The sequence below is a fragment of the Syngnathus scovelli genome, chromosome 12 (genome assembly GCF_024217435.2).
Source record: "Syngnathus scovelli strain Florida chromosome 12, RoL_Ssco_1.2, whole genome shotgun sequence".
NCBI classification, from domain to species: Eukaryota; Metazoa; Chordata; class Actinopteri; order Syngnathiformes; family Syngnathidae; genus Syngnathus; species Syngnathus scovelli.
This window is the reverse complement of record NC_090858.1, coordinates 11,524,618-11,540,113: the sequence shown is the minus strand read 5'-3', so window position 1 is coordinate 11,540,113 and position 15,496 is coordinate 11,524,618. Positions and strand designations below refer to the sequence as shown.

The window sequence follows — 15,496 nt, the reverse complement described above, 5'->3', positions numbered from 1 at the left end:
ATGGCGTGCTTACGTGGTGCGCGGCAGGGGAAGAAAATGGGGACAGGCCCGCTTACGCAATGCGGGTCAGTGGGGGTGTCACGGAGGGGAGGGGGGGGTTTAGACACACACCGTCATAAGGCACAAGTACGCGTTTTATATGTTCATGACCCAACTTATGACTGAGAGGCTTTTTAGGTTGAACCCTTGATGTGGTCTTTTTGTCCTCAGCTCCCAACTTAAAGGGGCGTCCCCGCAAGAAAAAGTTGTCCATCTCGCAGAGGAGGGACTCCGCGGGCTGTGCGCTGGGCACGGCTCAGGACCCCAATAGCCCGGAGACCAAAAGTCCCAAGGTAGATACACCACTTTCCCCCTCATTTCAATGCACGCATCATTATGACATTCAGAAACACAAGAAACGACGTTTGTGTGTGTTTTTTTCCCCTTCCGCCGTTATCCTGCCGACCTTGAGCGGTTAAATTGATAGCAGCAATGATGTCTATCCAGCTAATCTGCTCTGACCCAGAATCGATGCGGAGGAAAACACCGCATGAAAATACAACAAAGAAATTAAGCGGCTCATTTTTAAGGGTCAGCTCGTCACAATGGCCGTGGATTGGATATAAAATATATAATATAAATCCAAAAATTGTATTGTAATTATTTTTTAACAAAAAAAAATAATTCTACATTTTTGTATTATTTGTAGTAGATTTCTTTTTAATTTTCTTTATTGAATGCATTTTTTTTATTTGGTCGATATGTTTATGCTGCCTAATATTTTTAAAAAATAAACACATTTTCAGTGTATGGTTTACAAAATAGTATTATATTACTAATATTTTTTTATTATTTATAATAAATCAATTAAAATGACCAACATTGTTCATTGTTTGACATAATAACTCCTGGAACTTGCGACCTGACCGCTGTCCTTGTGGCCCTTTTAGATTAAAGCGAGCTGTCGAGCATTAGCCAATGGCAAGTTGAGCTCCGTCAATCTTAGCTCCGCCCCCAAACACAAGGCCGGCGGCGGCCTCGGCAGGAAGGCGCCGCCCGAGGAGAAGGAGCAACCGAAGGAAATGGCGGAGGAGAGGAGTGAGAAGGAAGATGTCAGGGATTCGTCCTCCTCGCTGGAGGACGATGAGGAGGAAGCAGCGGCCGACATGGCGGCGGCTGACATGGCGGCGGCGGAGGCGATGGCCTCAAGTGAGGAGAATCGAGAGGACGAGCAGGCCTTCCTGGTGGAGCTCTACAAGTACATGAAGAAGAGGGACACACCCATCGAGAGGATTCCCTTCTTGGGGTTCAAACAGAGTGAGTCGCTCACGTGCTTGTATTGGTTGCTTCACTTCATCACCTCATCGTACTCCATTTCTTGATTGCTCCTGGCATTTTTATCATTTTATATGTCAGATGGTTTACTTGACGTCCTCTTCACCTTTCTTTACTTTACTTCACTTCCATACTGAACGTTAGCTCCAAAATACAGTATTCACAAAAACGTTACCCAGGTCACAAACATTTTTGTTGTAGCAAAGGAGGCCCACTTCATTTTCAAGGTGAGACGAAGCGCCAGCCGCAGTTCACCTTGGTACGACAGTCACGAGTCGAAAGACTCAAAAGCGCTCGATTTGGCGCATGCCTCACGAAACGAATGCAAATGTGGTACGAAAGCTGACAAAGGAGGCGAGGAGCTCTCTCTGGAGCCTCCCCATCAAAACAAACGAGAGACTGTTGCCACCCGCATGATGGACCAAAATATAGATTAGACGTCTTCTCATCAGCGCCACATGTACGCCTTGTCGTCTTTGTGTTCTTCCGACACTGTTAGAGGACGTTCGCCGGATGAGTCGAGTTGCATTTAGAGTGCGGTAACGACTGCATTTGTACCCCAAAAAAAAATCTTTGTGACACTCAAAGTGGAGTTTGACAAAAAAAACTGGAGTTATTTCCAGGTTAAGGACGTTTGTTCAAGTTTGAACTGGCATCCAAGTTTGATGATCGTCTCTGTAGAAAGAAGCCTGATATTGTTCCCGATCTTGAGCACCAGATTTGGCCACCAGTCGGATTGTCAAGTGAGATGATCTTTTCTGATTAATGCTGCCAATCTTTGTATGGTTTCAGAGTCAAATGTTGAGGTTTTGAAGCAAAGGAATCCCATGTCAATGAATGCCAATGATTACGTCGCAACCTTTGTAGCCACAATCTTCCCTCTAGACGCGCGCCGCAAAGACGTGCAGCTGCCGCTGATCACAAGAAACTATTGCTTGTATGGAAGCGAGCTCGGCGACAGATGGCTGAGTGATGTCGGCCTTGTTGGCGTCTTCCCCGTGATTTACCTCCAAAGAATCCCAACGCGCATTGTTTGTCATTCTGCCTCGTCCGCGCTAAAGTCAATCGTTGCTATGTTATCTTAATTTTTTTTTTTTTTCCGCGTAAACGGGTCTCTCGCGCATTCGGAAATGCATTCAACATGTCGGCCGCTGATCTCTTATTTTCCAGCGCAGCGAGACGAGAACAAGTTCTGTCTATTTGAGACTTGAGATAGCTGCCGTCGCATCTTTTTTTTGTTCTTGAGCTTTTGAAATGGTTTTGTTTTGTCCTTCATGTCTGGCTTTCATTTTCATCATTTTCATTAATTTTATGAATGAAGGGTGAGATTCAGCAACAGGTGCAATTTTGTTCATAAACTTCATTGCTATAAATGAAGACGGGCGATCACACCGCCAACACGGGTACCAATTTGTGTTGCCCCGACGACGCATTGTGTTGCTGTTTAATTGGCGAGGGAATCAAGAAAAGCGATTGCTAATGACGCGACACCAAAGAGAGACGCGTGTGCCTTGACACACACAGCAGACGGAGGCGGCCGTGGTTCCAACGTGGTCATTACAGATGCTGCATAACAAGCTGCTTAAAGAATCCATCATGCAGTCAGTCGCACAAGACAATATGATGACGGAAACGCTGGCGTTCCATTCAGCCTTTGTTATTCCAACCGGCGTGGCGACAAGGAAAGAAGGAAGAAAAAAAATCAATGCTGTCAAAGGCGTAGATAGGAAAATGTCATTTTGACAAATGCAAGGCTTTGTGTAAGCACAGATTGAATTTTGATGGATTTCTCCTCCCAGCGAAGCCTCAGTTTTTTTTATCGTGATACTCAATTTTTTGGGGCAGGGGGTGTGTTTATTGGGTCCACAAATAAAAATGTTAAGTGGTGTTATTGTTGCAGCGAGCAAATACAAATATTTAGTGGAGAAATTGTGGCAGAGATTTTTCAAAGACAAGCCACCATTGAGGCCATTTTTAGAAATGTTGCGCAATACTTGTAATGTGATATCGCACATTCGCTTGTTTGTGCTTGCAAATCAATCATGTTCCAAACAGGAAAGAGGCCAGACCAGAATGGCCAAACACTTTTAGCCGCAGCCTTTCAGAAGCCCTGTTTTGTTTTATTTAGTGCATTTTTTTGTTCTACAAACTGCCATTCCAACTTGTGTAAAATGTAAATATGAACGTAATATGATGATTTACAAAACATTCACTCTGAAAATTCCCTGAAGGCACTTTGACTTCAATTTCAGTTGACACTCGGGGACGCTGCAGCATAAAACATGAAACAGGAAAACTTTCGCCAAATAAAATTTTGATCAGAGAATGGCGGCCACAATATTTGAATTGATAATGGACTTGAATAACTGATCACACACACTTTGATGTCCTCTCAGCGCATGGTACACATCGCGCTCGGGCTCCAATATTGCTGCTTTTCATTTGGCCCGAGCGGGAATATGTCATCCGCACATTCCTTCGGCGTGTTCCAATAAAGTCAACACCCATCATGCGCGCGGCCGCTTTTCTGCTTTCTCGCTTGGCCTCGTTTCAAAGGGAAATCTCCCCCTGCAATTAGATCCAGACAGCGCACGGCATCATTTGACTTGATTTGACAAGTTGAAAGGAAGCGGCACACACAATCAAGTCGACTTTTCGACGAGCGCCGGGGAAGAAAAAGCATTGTTCTAGCCTTAAATTGCCCACATGATTACAAGTTTCATAACATTTTTTTTTCTTCCCGCAATGTTAACAGTCTTAGAAGTGAAAAAAGGTTAAATGCATTCAAATGAGGGGGAAAAAAAAAGTCTATAAAACTGCCATCTTGTTTTGAATATTCTTCCATTTGGCTTTGAAGAATGTTCTTTTTTTTGTCAAGGTCATAGAAACATGAATAACGACAAAAGTCTTAATATTTTATGAAGCTATTTAAATGTAAAACGTTTAAATATGAGATATATAACATAACACCTTGAATATATGAGAACCCTTTTTTTTTTTTTTTACCGAATAATTGTCCTTTCTATATTAAGTGATGTTGAGATTCTCTGTTTTTGTGGAACTTCATCTCCCTGCATTGCTGACTTGTCCTTGTTTGTCTGCCTTCCCCCAAACCCCAACCCCGCCCGCAGTCAACCTTTGGACCATGTTCGAGGCCGCTCAGAAGCTAGGAGGATACGAGCTGGTAAGTGCTCACATATGTGCTCATAGGCTCACCCCTAGCCAAGCCCGCATTTCATGATATGACGCAAACGTTTACACACACTACAACTTGAATGCGATATTGACCTTTTTTTATTTCCTCTGGCGTGGCAGCAATTTGCTTCATACATGGAAAACTTTTACTTTTTAAACTGTCTTGTTTTATTGGCACCGGTCCCCACACGGAGCAACGCGACTTTTTAAATGATGTGTACGTAATTTAATAATTCCAAATTATTTCATCAGCTCCCACACCGTGGCCCCGGACTGCAATTCATGCAGTACTACCAACCAAGCGCATGTGCGCGTTATGTAATAAGATTTGGAGCCCGTCGGGGAAAAAGTGACATGACGAGATGAGGAGTTGCCGATCGAATGAGTCAGCAGTTCCCCGTGCGCTGATCGTATTTTCCTTCTGACATGATGATGTCACGTGTGGCCCCGCAGATCACGGTCCGCAGGCAGTGGAAGCACGTGTACGACGAACTGGGCGGCAACCCCAGCAGCACCAGCGCCGCCACCTGCACGCGCCGCCACTACGAGAGGTGAGTTGGCAAAGAACCCCGTGCAAGGCCGCCATCAATGTTCATCTCATCACACCATTAAGACATTGCAGCATCTCCTTCTCCTCATCATCAGAGATGCTATTACAAAATTAAAACAAGCATATGGGCATGAGCCGGAGGGAGGGCGTGCGTGCGCACACACGCTCACTTGCGCAAGGTTAAAGAAAAGCAAGTTCCCAACAAAGTGATGCCAGGGTCACCCATGAGGCAGTCGGTCGTCTTGCCCTCCAGCGAACGCTAAGTGTAACACAACGTAAACGTGCACACAAACACACACCTGTCAGTAATACCATATGGGGTTAGGCGGGGGCGGGGGGAGTGTGAAGATCACACAGTCAAGAGTGAGTTTATTAGGAAATGTCAGACTGCTGCTTAGACGGAAGAAGCGAAGGAAGGGAAAAAGTTCATTTGGGACTGTGCTTTATGCAACTTGGCCTTTTATTTGGCAAAATCTGAATTTTTTTCAAGGGATTTTGTCAGGAATTAATTTATCGTTTGGTGGTGAAATAACTTGAAAGCATTTGATTTGGGGAATAGTTGTCAGAGTTTTGTTCCCTGCCAACTTTATTTGACCCGTTCCCAAACTGTACTTCACTGGAAAGTTTTGCCATTGTGCTTCTGAGGTCACGGAAGACAGCTGGGAGGAAAATACGGCTGAATCGATACAAAGCTATAACATCGGCAAGATGCGCTCGCTCTCTGCTCGGAGGGCAATTAGCCGCCTTGTATTAGCTGAGCAAACGTTGCGGGCGGCGTGATGAATGAGGTTGTTTGCCGGCGTGGCCGAGCGCACGTTTGTTCCCCGGAGGTGTCTTTCGTTCCACCTTTCATCATTGGTCAACGCACAAAAGATGAGTCAGCTGCACAAAGCAACAATTTTGCGCTGCATAAAATTTCACCCAACTCAGTTTATGCCTTTGTGCTATAGGTAGACCAAATATGAATTCCACAATTGAAATTAGTTTCCAGGTGTTTTAATAACATTTTTATGATATGCTTTAAAGTACCCTACAAATTGCTTGAAAATTGCAATCTGCAGAAACGCAGAAGGGTCTGGCAAAATGAAGCTTTTTGCTAATAGATTGACTTGCCTGCTCAATTTGACACTTGATGGGCACTCGAGAGAACCCATCGTTTGTAGACGTCCATCTGACATCACATCTCCCCTTTGACACCAGTCAATTGTTTGAACTAGTTCCCGACATGGCCAACGACGTAATGAGCGTATTTACGCCGTCCGTCCATCTTCAGGCGTAATGGCAGTAACGTACGAGCTGAACAGCAGATAACTTCGACTAATTGTACCGTACCCCCCCCCCACACTTGTTCATTAGAAAGAAATCAATAAGTCGAGCGTCTGCTGCAGCGGCTGGCGAGGCTTTAATGATATTTATTCAGAAAAAGAAAAAAAAAACACTTGTATGAGATGGGCCGTCAGGCGGGGCTGCGGCACTCGGAATTAAAAATGAGGTCATGAAAAAGATGGCATCAATAACCTTGAAATAGACTGGCCTTTTTTCTGCGTGCGTGTGTGTGTGTGTGTGCGCGCGCCTCCACTGCCTGTGATACAGGTCAGCGCCTTTTAACAGCTCCTACATTTTTAATCTCTCGCTCTCTTTCTCCCTCTCTTGTGTCATTGGGCGGAGATGCGGTGTTGCCGTAGCGACGCTCAAACCCAACGCAAGTTATTTTGTTATTTCAAAAGCGGTGCAAGGTCAAAAAAAACAGCTGAATGTATCAAATGTTTTCCAATATGCAAAATTTTTTTTATGGACTGAGTCCTTGGTGTAGGGATGTTGCAAAAGCATCGCTCTTTGCGGGCCAAACTATATTTGCGCCTCACGCTGGGAATCGTAACAGAGGGTACAGTATGTGTGCGTGTGTGTGCGCGCGCGCGTGTATGTGTGCCTGCCTGCAAGTGCAGATGTTTTTCAGCACTATCTTGCACTTGTCAGCATCTCTTTGCTTCGTCCTTGCCGTACTGCAGATCCATCAGTTTGTGTGTGTGCGCGTGTGTGTTTCTCGCAGGAAAAGCGTATTAGAGGCAATTTTACTTGCCATTTTGGTTCTGTCAGCCAGCGGCGAGGCGGAGAAAGACACAGCCAGGCAAGACGTGATTTAATGGCTGTCGTCGCTTAAAGTAACACCGCGTAATAGTTTGACCTGAAAAAGCAGCAGCTTCAGCATTACGGCGCACGTTGAGCAACCGACCCTCGTGACCTGAAATGACCCGCCACCGCTGCCGCAGGGCTAGCGTTAGCAGCCGTGGTGACATCACTTTCAGATTTTGTTTAATTCACGAGATGTTGGTCATATTTTTACAAGATATATTTTGTCTTGAAATAAAAAAAAAAAAAAAAAAAAGGCTAATAATCATTTTAGGAACTACAATAAAACCGAAGACACCAAATTTGCAGATGCAGCTACAGATGGCGAAGCAATTGCTTGCTTATCACCGCCCAGTCAAGTTGATTCAACTTACAGCACAGTTGGGGCTTTTTAAAAATCATCCTCATGTTCCTAAACAACAAGATTGGCTCGTTTCCCTCACGTGTGGAATTCCGTCACAGGTATGCGCAGAGAAAATCGCCTCAGCCAAAATTCAACCAACGCATTGCTCCCCGCCAAGATTAATAAATCGTTGGGCGTAGCAAATGAAATTAATGACGTTCTGTCACACATATGCTGCATGTCTGCATTTTTATTTTGGGAGGGGAGGGCATGTGGTGAGGAGGCCATTTTGAAATTGCTTAGTTTCTTATTGTCTGGACAAAAAAATATAATAGTTACATAAATTATAAATTACTATAATACATTATTATATAAATAGAAATGACATCTTCAAGAATTTAGGAGCGTGTTTAGCACCACTTGCGGCTTTTCACGTCATTATTACACGAGACTTGGCGAGCTCGCGTCCACCTGCCACAGTGAAGGAGCAGCGGCTAATGAGAGCGGGGGGGAGGATAGAACAGTAGAGGTCATTTTAAATCTGCTGTTTTCAGATGTGACAAAGGGCTTAGGTTTTTTTCTACATTCTTTGGCTGCCCTCTGCTTTTAAGTGCATGAATGAGGGTCACCTCGAGTGGTTTGGCTTTGAGACAAAAAGTGGCTTTGAGGCATGCATCCAAAGCAGAGAGAGAGCGGGGGTATTTCATGGGCTCCCGGGCCTGTAAAATACAATAAAACAAATCATTTTCTCTGCTCCTAATCTGTGTTGGCTCCGCTCGCCCTTTAAATTGTCCTCTTTTTTTTGGTCTCCCTCCTTTCTTTTTTTGTCTATTCCTGTGATCTTAACGCACAGCAGCGGCTAAAATTAATTTGGGGCGCAGATGGCGGCAGGAGGTTGTGCAAGTGGAACAGCCTGCGGGCTTTTTCCACAAATTTAGTGACTTCGGGCCTACGTTTGTTGGATTCTGACACGCCGCCGCTTGTTCCTGTAAAGCAAGGCAGCACATTGCTGGTAAAGTTGCCTTGTTTTTGCCAACTGCTGTGTGTGTATGTATGTGTGTGAGACTAGAAACATGCTCATCTTGGCAGGGTCCCTTTGAATGAACCATTCTGGATATTGCTGATTTATTAAGATCAGGCCGACATGCATAATATCCTTTTATCAGCGCTCATCTCGTTCCCAGATTAGCTCGCGCCTGATATTTCTATATTTATTCAACATTTAGAGCTCCCCCCTCTCTCAAGCCACCCCCCTCCTCTGCGGCGCATGTATTAGTCACTTGTTATCGACGCGGAAAAAGCGGGCGCTCAAATAAGAAGCGGCTGATAAATTGGCATGAGAGGAAGTTAAGTGTTTATTGACCTCATAAAAATGTTGCTGGTGCTGCCTTAATGAAATTCTCCACTGCCGGCAATCCGCCCCCTGCCCCCCACCTCACCCCTCCCTCGCCTGGCAGCCACCCGAGCCCCTACAAAAGCAAGATGCGCCTCCATGTGGCCCCTGGTGGTTACGACACCTTTTTATTTTCCTGTTTTGTGGCTGGAGGAGTCCTCCAAGGAAGTTAGTTGCTACATTAAAATGAATGGAGAAAAAAACCAACAATCAATCCTGTACTCACCTTTGACTTTGATGACATGTTGCCAAGGGCAAGTTAGTAACTTTCCACTTCTGTAACCGCTCAGACAAGTGCAAAGAAGAATTTAACCACTACAATGTATGAAAATGTTCAAAAGTAATCGTCACTGCGACTGTTGACAAAAGATTGGTGAGATAATGTTGACATCATGCTTCTTTAAATGTCATGAAAAACAGGAAGTCAAGCACATTATCACAATGTGGAAAAACCAAATTGCGTACTCACCTTTATCTTGATGACCTATTTTCACATTCGAGTTGATTTTACGACTCTGTAACTGTCAGACGAGTTTCAAGAAGAAATTGGTCCCAATTGGAAAATGTAAAAAATAACAAATTGTGTTCTCAGCCTTGCTGTTGACTTTTTAACCATCAAGCAAATCTAAAATAAGGTTAACATCTGAAAAAGAAGCAAAGGTCTACTCACCTTGACCTGGATTGAGCCAATCCGAACCAGCCATCCAAGACGCCAAGCACTTTTGGGGGACGTGGTCAAAAGTTGGACAATCTTTTTGAGGGCTACTTTGTGTTTAAGTTTGAACACAAAGAATCCTTCCCACAATGTTGAGAACTTCCTGCCACTCACTTCGTGGGGGCTTTTTTCTGACCAGAATAGATTGTTAGGCTTTTCCATTTGCAAGTATTTATACACAAGAAGCCAGTCATTTCTCTCTCAACTCGTACATAATCCCCCCACCCATCCCAATCTGACATTCCTTCACAGTTGAGCCGGCCGGCATCATTCCCACACACAAATACTTAGTGTAGAGTACAAATGCGTGTGTGTTGTTTTCTGCCGTGGTTGCTGCTCTTCGTGAAGGTGTCATTATGCCTTCCAATGAGTCGCATTTAATGGTACATTTCCTTTCTTGGCCGGTGGCTTGCCAGAGCAGCTGGAGGAAATGTCGTTTGGCTGCCTTTTTTTTTTTTTTCCTTGTTCAAAGAGCGAAATAACACAACAAAAAAATTCCCACATTGCCTCTTGAAGTCTTTTGGAGGATTTTTATGAGGAGCAAGCAAAACATCTCTTCCGGACTGCAAAAGTATGTTGTGGGTGTTAAAAATGAAAAAGCAGTAGAAAATCATATATATATCTTTTCAATTGAAATAATATGGTCCTGCTTTTTCTGCCTCTTTTTCATAGCCTCAAAACAGCTCTCAAGTTGCGACTTTGCGCACGAGCCCTCATTAAAATTACAACTTGACTGTGAACTCTTGGAATGTCGGGATGAGGACTAGCAGAGCCCCGCAATGTTCCCACTGGCTTCACGTGGCCTTTGTTGGCTGCGAGCGTCTGCATGTAATGCCGTCAGCTGTGCTACTGCGGTTCAAGCGCGCGCACACACACACACACACACACACACACACACACACACACACACCAGCTGAAGTGATGAATCATGTTGCCAATGGTAAATTTCCCAAAATTTGCTACGGTGTAATCATGGCCAGGAAAAGCCCAGCATTTATTCTTCTCCTCTCAAGGTTCAAATAATAAGCGGTGTGATGTGTCTCAGCAGGAGCTAACACGCACGCACGCACGCACGCACGCACGCACACACGCACACACGCACACACACACACACACACACACACACACTTCTCTGGCATTCATGTGTGAGTGGATTTCCCCTAACATTGTGTCATGACAATAGGATTAGTTATTGCATGCCAAGTATGAAATTTAGAGCCAACACCGCCCTCCAAAGCATGTTTTGTTTTTATAGGATCTATAATTACGTTACTGTATTAATATTATGATGAGTCCATATCGTGCTTTTTTTCCCCACAACCACATCAATCCACATAATTTTATTGTATTTATATTTTTTACACATGCAAGACTGCTGCTCGTACTCACTTCCACGACAGTTGCCACAAGCGTTTTTCTTCTCTCCACTTAGTGGCTATAAAACTGCAATTTTCCCTTCGTGTGACTAATCAAGGTTTATTCTGTTGAACAATCGCGTTTGCGCGCAACAAGACAAAAATTGCGACTTGACCTGGCCAGACACTGAACATGTCCAGAGTTGCCATTGTGTTGGCCAAGCCTTCTGTGACATAACAGCGTTGACAACCCTCTTGCAGGCTTCTCCTCCCGTACGAGAGGCACCTGAAAGGAGAGCAGGACAAGCCTCTCCCCCTGGCCAAACCCCGCAGCCAGGAGAAGCCGCCGTCAACCAAGGCCAAAGGCGTTGGGGCCAAGAAAGCCAAGGGCCCGAGCACTGCCAAGCAGGCGGCCAAGAAGGAGTGCGGCGAGGCGGCCAAGGGCCAGCAACAATCACAGGTTGGTGGCCACCGTCTTCCACCATCTTTACATGCACGCTTACATTTTGAGGAGCGGCTTCAAGGTTGCAAGATTTTCAAGGCCAACTTGGTCTACTTTATGACATCTTAATTCAGGTCATATTTTTTAGAGGCGAGATGATTAATCGACAACTAATTGCTTATCCAATGAATCGATAATTAATCTTGATCCTCTAATCATTTCGATGCATGCCATTTGCAGGATTCCAAGGTGAAAGGGGAAGCGGCCACAAAGCTGGAAGCGCCCGCTGCGGAGGAAGCCATCGTCATCGAGGAGGAGGAGGAGCTTCACGTGACGCTGAAGAAAGAGGAATCGTTGGCCGACAAAGAGGCCGACTCGGGCAGAGCGCCGTTCGCCATGCGCTCCCAGCCTGAGTGGAGGCAGATCGGCGAGGCCCTTCAAGCCGCCAAGACCGAAGTCCACCCGGTCGCCAAAAGCACCTACCTGCCTCACCGCTGGGACCAAAATAAACCCGTCGGACACGTGGCGCTGCCCGAGTCCTCCTTGGAGAGTCACGGCGGGAGGGTTGGCAAGGTCTTACCCATTTGTAAACAGGAGAGGCAGTCCATAGACTTGAGCGCGGATCCCTTCCCGGAGAAGGAAGATTACGGGGTGATTCGGAAGGAGAGTCCCGCACAGATGGGCGCCTACTGCAAAGGCGGCCAAGGCGTCATGTCTCCTCTGGCCAAAAAGAAGCTCCTCTCACAAGTGTGCGAGTCCGTGTCCTTCTCGTACGCGTCGTCTCTACAGCCGTGTCTTGCGACCGAGAGAGACGCGGACAAGAGGGAAGGCGAGGACGAAAGTCAGAGGCGGCATGTGTCCGACAGCGTCCCGGAGGCGACGCCGATGTTCCGGCCGTCCGTCATTCAGCATGCGCAGAGCATCAAGCTGCCACAAGAGAGGAGCAGCGGCCACATCCTGCAGCCTCACGTCAGTGCCCCGTGGCAGCCGTATCTCCCCAGGACTCCAGACCGGGACGCTGCTGAGAACACCTCGGACAAACTCCTCCCGGCTGCCCGCAGCTTTGCCGCGGACCGCTACTCGTCGCCGCACCTGCACAGTCTGTATAGGCAAACGGAGAGCTGCCTGACCCAGGACAGGATGGCCGCATACGCTAACGGGGAGCGACGGGGTGGGCAGGCTTTTGTTTGCGGAGGCCCGGAGCAGGAAGGCCTGGCTTACAGGTCGCAATACAGCGACGACGCGCAAACTCGAGGCGAGAGTAGAGAGCCCGAGGACGAGCCCAGAGATTTCACCGTGTCCAAACCGCTCTCTCAGCGGGTGTCCGCCTTCTCCAAAGCCTCCTTCTGCGGCCTCCCCTACCCCGTCGTGCACCAGGGCTTGGACTCTCACCCCAAGGCGTGCCGAGTTCCCCCCATGACTGTCTCGCCTCCCAAGCAAGACCCGTCGCCACCCTTTCCCAGTCCCAAATCGTCATCCGACTCGTCCCTCAACACCCCTGTGCGGCCCGGTAAACGGAGCCTCGGGGAACCGCCGGAGGGCGAGGAGTTGGCAGAGAGGAAGGTCCGCGTGGTGACGCCCATCCATCCGGCGGCCGCCATCCGCCGCAGCGACCCGGAGGAGCTGAAAGCCGCCGAGCCGGCCCACGCCGTCCACCTCAACAACCGGCTCCCCGAGGGCCACCCCGCCTACCCGCTGCCTCATGCCGCGGCCCTCTACGCCGGCATGTACCCGCCCGGCAGCCTGGTGGCGCAGGACGCCCTCCAGCAGCACCCGGGCCTGCAGTACCTGAAGAGCCAGTCGGCCGTGTCCCCCCTCGTGCCCCCCTTAGCCTTCCACTCGATGCTGCTCCACAGGCAGCTTTTGGCCTCTGCCCCCAGCCCACACCACTTCTTCAGACATCCGGGCGCAACGGCCCTCTATGGGGACCTGCTGCACCACATGTACCCGCTCTCCACCTTGCCCCCGCCGCAGCTCTCCTCGGTACACCCCAGCACTAGACTGTGAGGGACGCCCGGCTTGCCTCGGCCCCGCTTTTTTCCCTTGGACAGCGGCTCAGTCGTCAGATGGGCCCGGATGAAAGGCTGGTGACTGATTGTAAAACTCTTCTGCGAGACAGACTAAAAGTTCAATTTTTTCGGTATTAGTTGATACATTTCATATCCTTTGCACTGTTCTGTATTTTATCACCACTTACTGTATCTTTTTGTTTGTACCCTTATTTGCACAATTCTGACGTGGATGTGCTCCCTTTTGTCGGCGGGAGTCAGCGGGCAGTCGCGCCGTTTTTGTTTACTGCGTCCGAGGGCTAAAACCGTGTGGCTTCAAACACTACAGCAGCAGGCACCTGGGTACCCACCACTCGCCAAAATGTATCGGCACCGTCGCCACTGGCGTTCAGTGGCTCTGCTTTTTTGACGCAGTGGAGTGCACTGACAAATGTAACCTGTAGAGGTGCTGTGGGACAGAACATGTCCAAATCCATTTCACATGAATGAATGTGGTTATGGGATTGGAGTTTTTTCTTTTCAATAATCCATCAAGCATCTTGGGACTGTAGCGGCCCGTCGCACGAGCGTAATGAAGCAGTCGCCCGCTGCGGAACGCTCGCCCCATTTCACTGCCTTTATTATTCATGACTTGAAAATGAGCTTTTACAGTCCAAACACGCTGAAAAAAATATCCGCTGTATGATTTTTCTTTTTAAGTAAGAATGTGGTCACTTAGAACGCTTTGAAAATATTTGTGCCTTTTTCCCGTCTGGCGATCTTGTTCGTAGCACTAAATGTTGGGAGGTAGCAGGCATTTGGAATGAGGTATTTTTCTCTCGAGAATGATTGATGAGGTGCAAATTTTGTTTAGAAATCTCTTTCTGCTTGTGATTACCTGTGCTGAGATCCATCTTTTTTTTTTTTTGTGACAGGTGCTCATATACACTTTAAAGGGGACGTATGAGAGAATAATACACTAATTGACATCATGTTACTGGACCAGCAAAATGCTCCACGAATTGGCAACTATGTGCTACTAGTTAACATCAAGCACACAAGCAGTACTAGTAGCATGCAGATGTCAACTAGTGCTGAGCTGTTGCTTGTGAGTAGAAAAAACATACCAGTACACTGTCCAGAAACAATATTGAATATGTTCATGTTGCTTTCCCTGAGCAACAAGCACTGTCTTATCTGAGGGGGGAAAAAAATCAATACACGGGATCAATTTGACCTTTTTCCTTCTCTTCTATCTTCGTCATCTCCTCATGGGTGAGTGTGCGTGCACGTGTGTTTGTGTGTATGTGTAAATAAAAATAAATAGCACTGTAGATAGCGCACCGCACTCACGCGAGAGTGGTGGTTATCCTATTCAAACTGTTATAACCTGTAAATAGCATCAAAGGCAGTATACTATATCTGTAAGTATGAGTGAAAGAGAAAAAAAGTACACACATCTAGCCTCTAACGAAACACTATGTTTTGGAATTAAGGATTAGTTGTTATTTTATGTTCACTTTTATCTTTTTTTTTTGGTGGATCATCAAAAAGTGTGTTTTGATACAGTAGCCATGTGTTTACCAATCAGCCAGCTGGCAGAGACAAAAAAATTAGACTTTTTTTTAATGCTATGACCTGTATATTTAATTAAAATATTTTACTATCTAAAAAGGTCTGCATGTGTTTGTTGATGCTCAGGTGTGAATAGGCTGCATTCATGATTCTTAATTGCGTGGCCTGTGAGACTGACTTTTTTTTTGTCAAATTTAGTGTCCCAACTAGTGTGCTCCCGTCTCGTGGTCAACATTGTAATTACACCCAAAATAAACAGGCGTCAGAACCAATAAGTTCTGACAAGGACAGAAAGAAAATCCACCAAGTCAGTATGACATTAATTCTCGTGTTTACTGATTCAGCTGGGCAAAATTCCACTGATGGTGATGTCAAAGCAAAAATTCAGGACATTGTCCTGAAAGCTTCTAATATCGTCAATCAATCAATACAAGAAATAAGAGGATCAGCTGCTCGGCCAAAATCCCTAAGGATATGTGTCAAACTAGAAAACACG

General features: G+C 46.5%; 1 protein-coding gene across 1 annotated transcript in view; it reads left to right on the top strand.

Moving 5' to 3' along the window:
* arid5b (AT-rich interaction domain 5B) overlaps nt 1–15,099 on the top strand; it is a 53,404-nt gene extending 38,305 nt beyond the window's left edge. The window contains exons 6-11 of the mRNA XM_049736540.2: nt 211–332; nt 930–1,296; nt 4,446–4,498; nt 4,963–5,060; nt 11,257–11,455; nt 11,678–15,099. Of these exons, the coding sequence (XP_049592497.1) occupies nt 211–332; nt 930–1,296; nt 4,446–4,498; nt 4,963–5,060; nt 11,257–11,455; nt 11,678–13,444 (2,606 nt within the window). The 3' untranslated portion in view covers nt 13,445–15,099. The remainder of the gene's footprint in view (nt 1–210; nt 333–929; nt 1,297–4,445; nt 4,499–4,962; nt 5,061–11,256; nt 11,456–11,677) is intronic.
* The last annotated feature ends 397 nt before the right edge of the window (nt 15,100–15,496 follow it).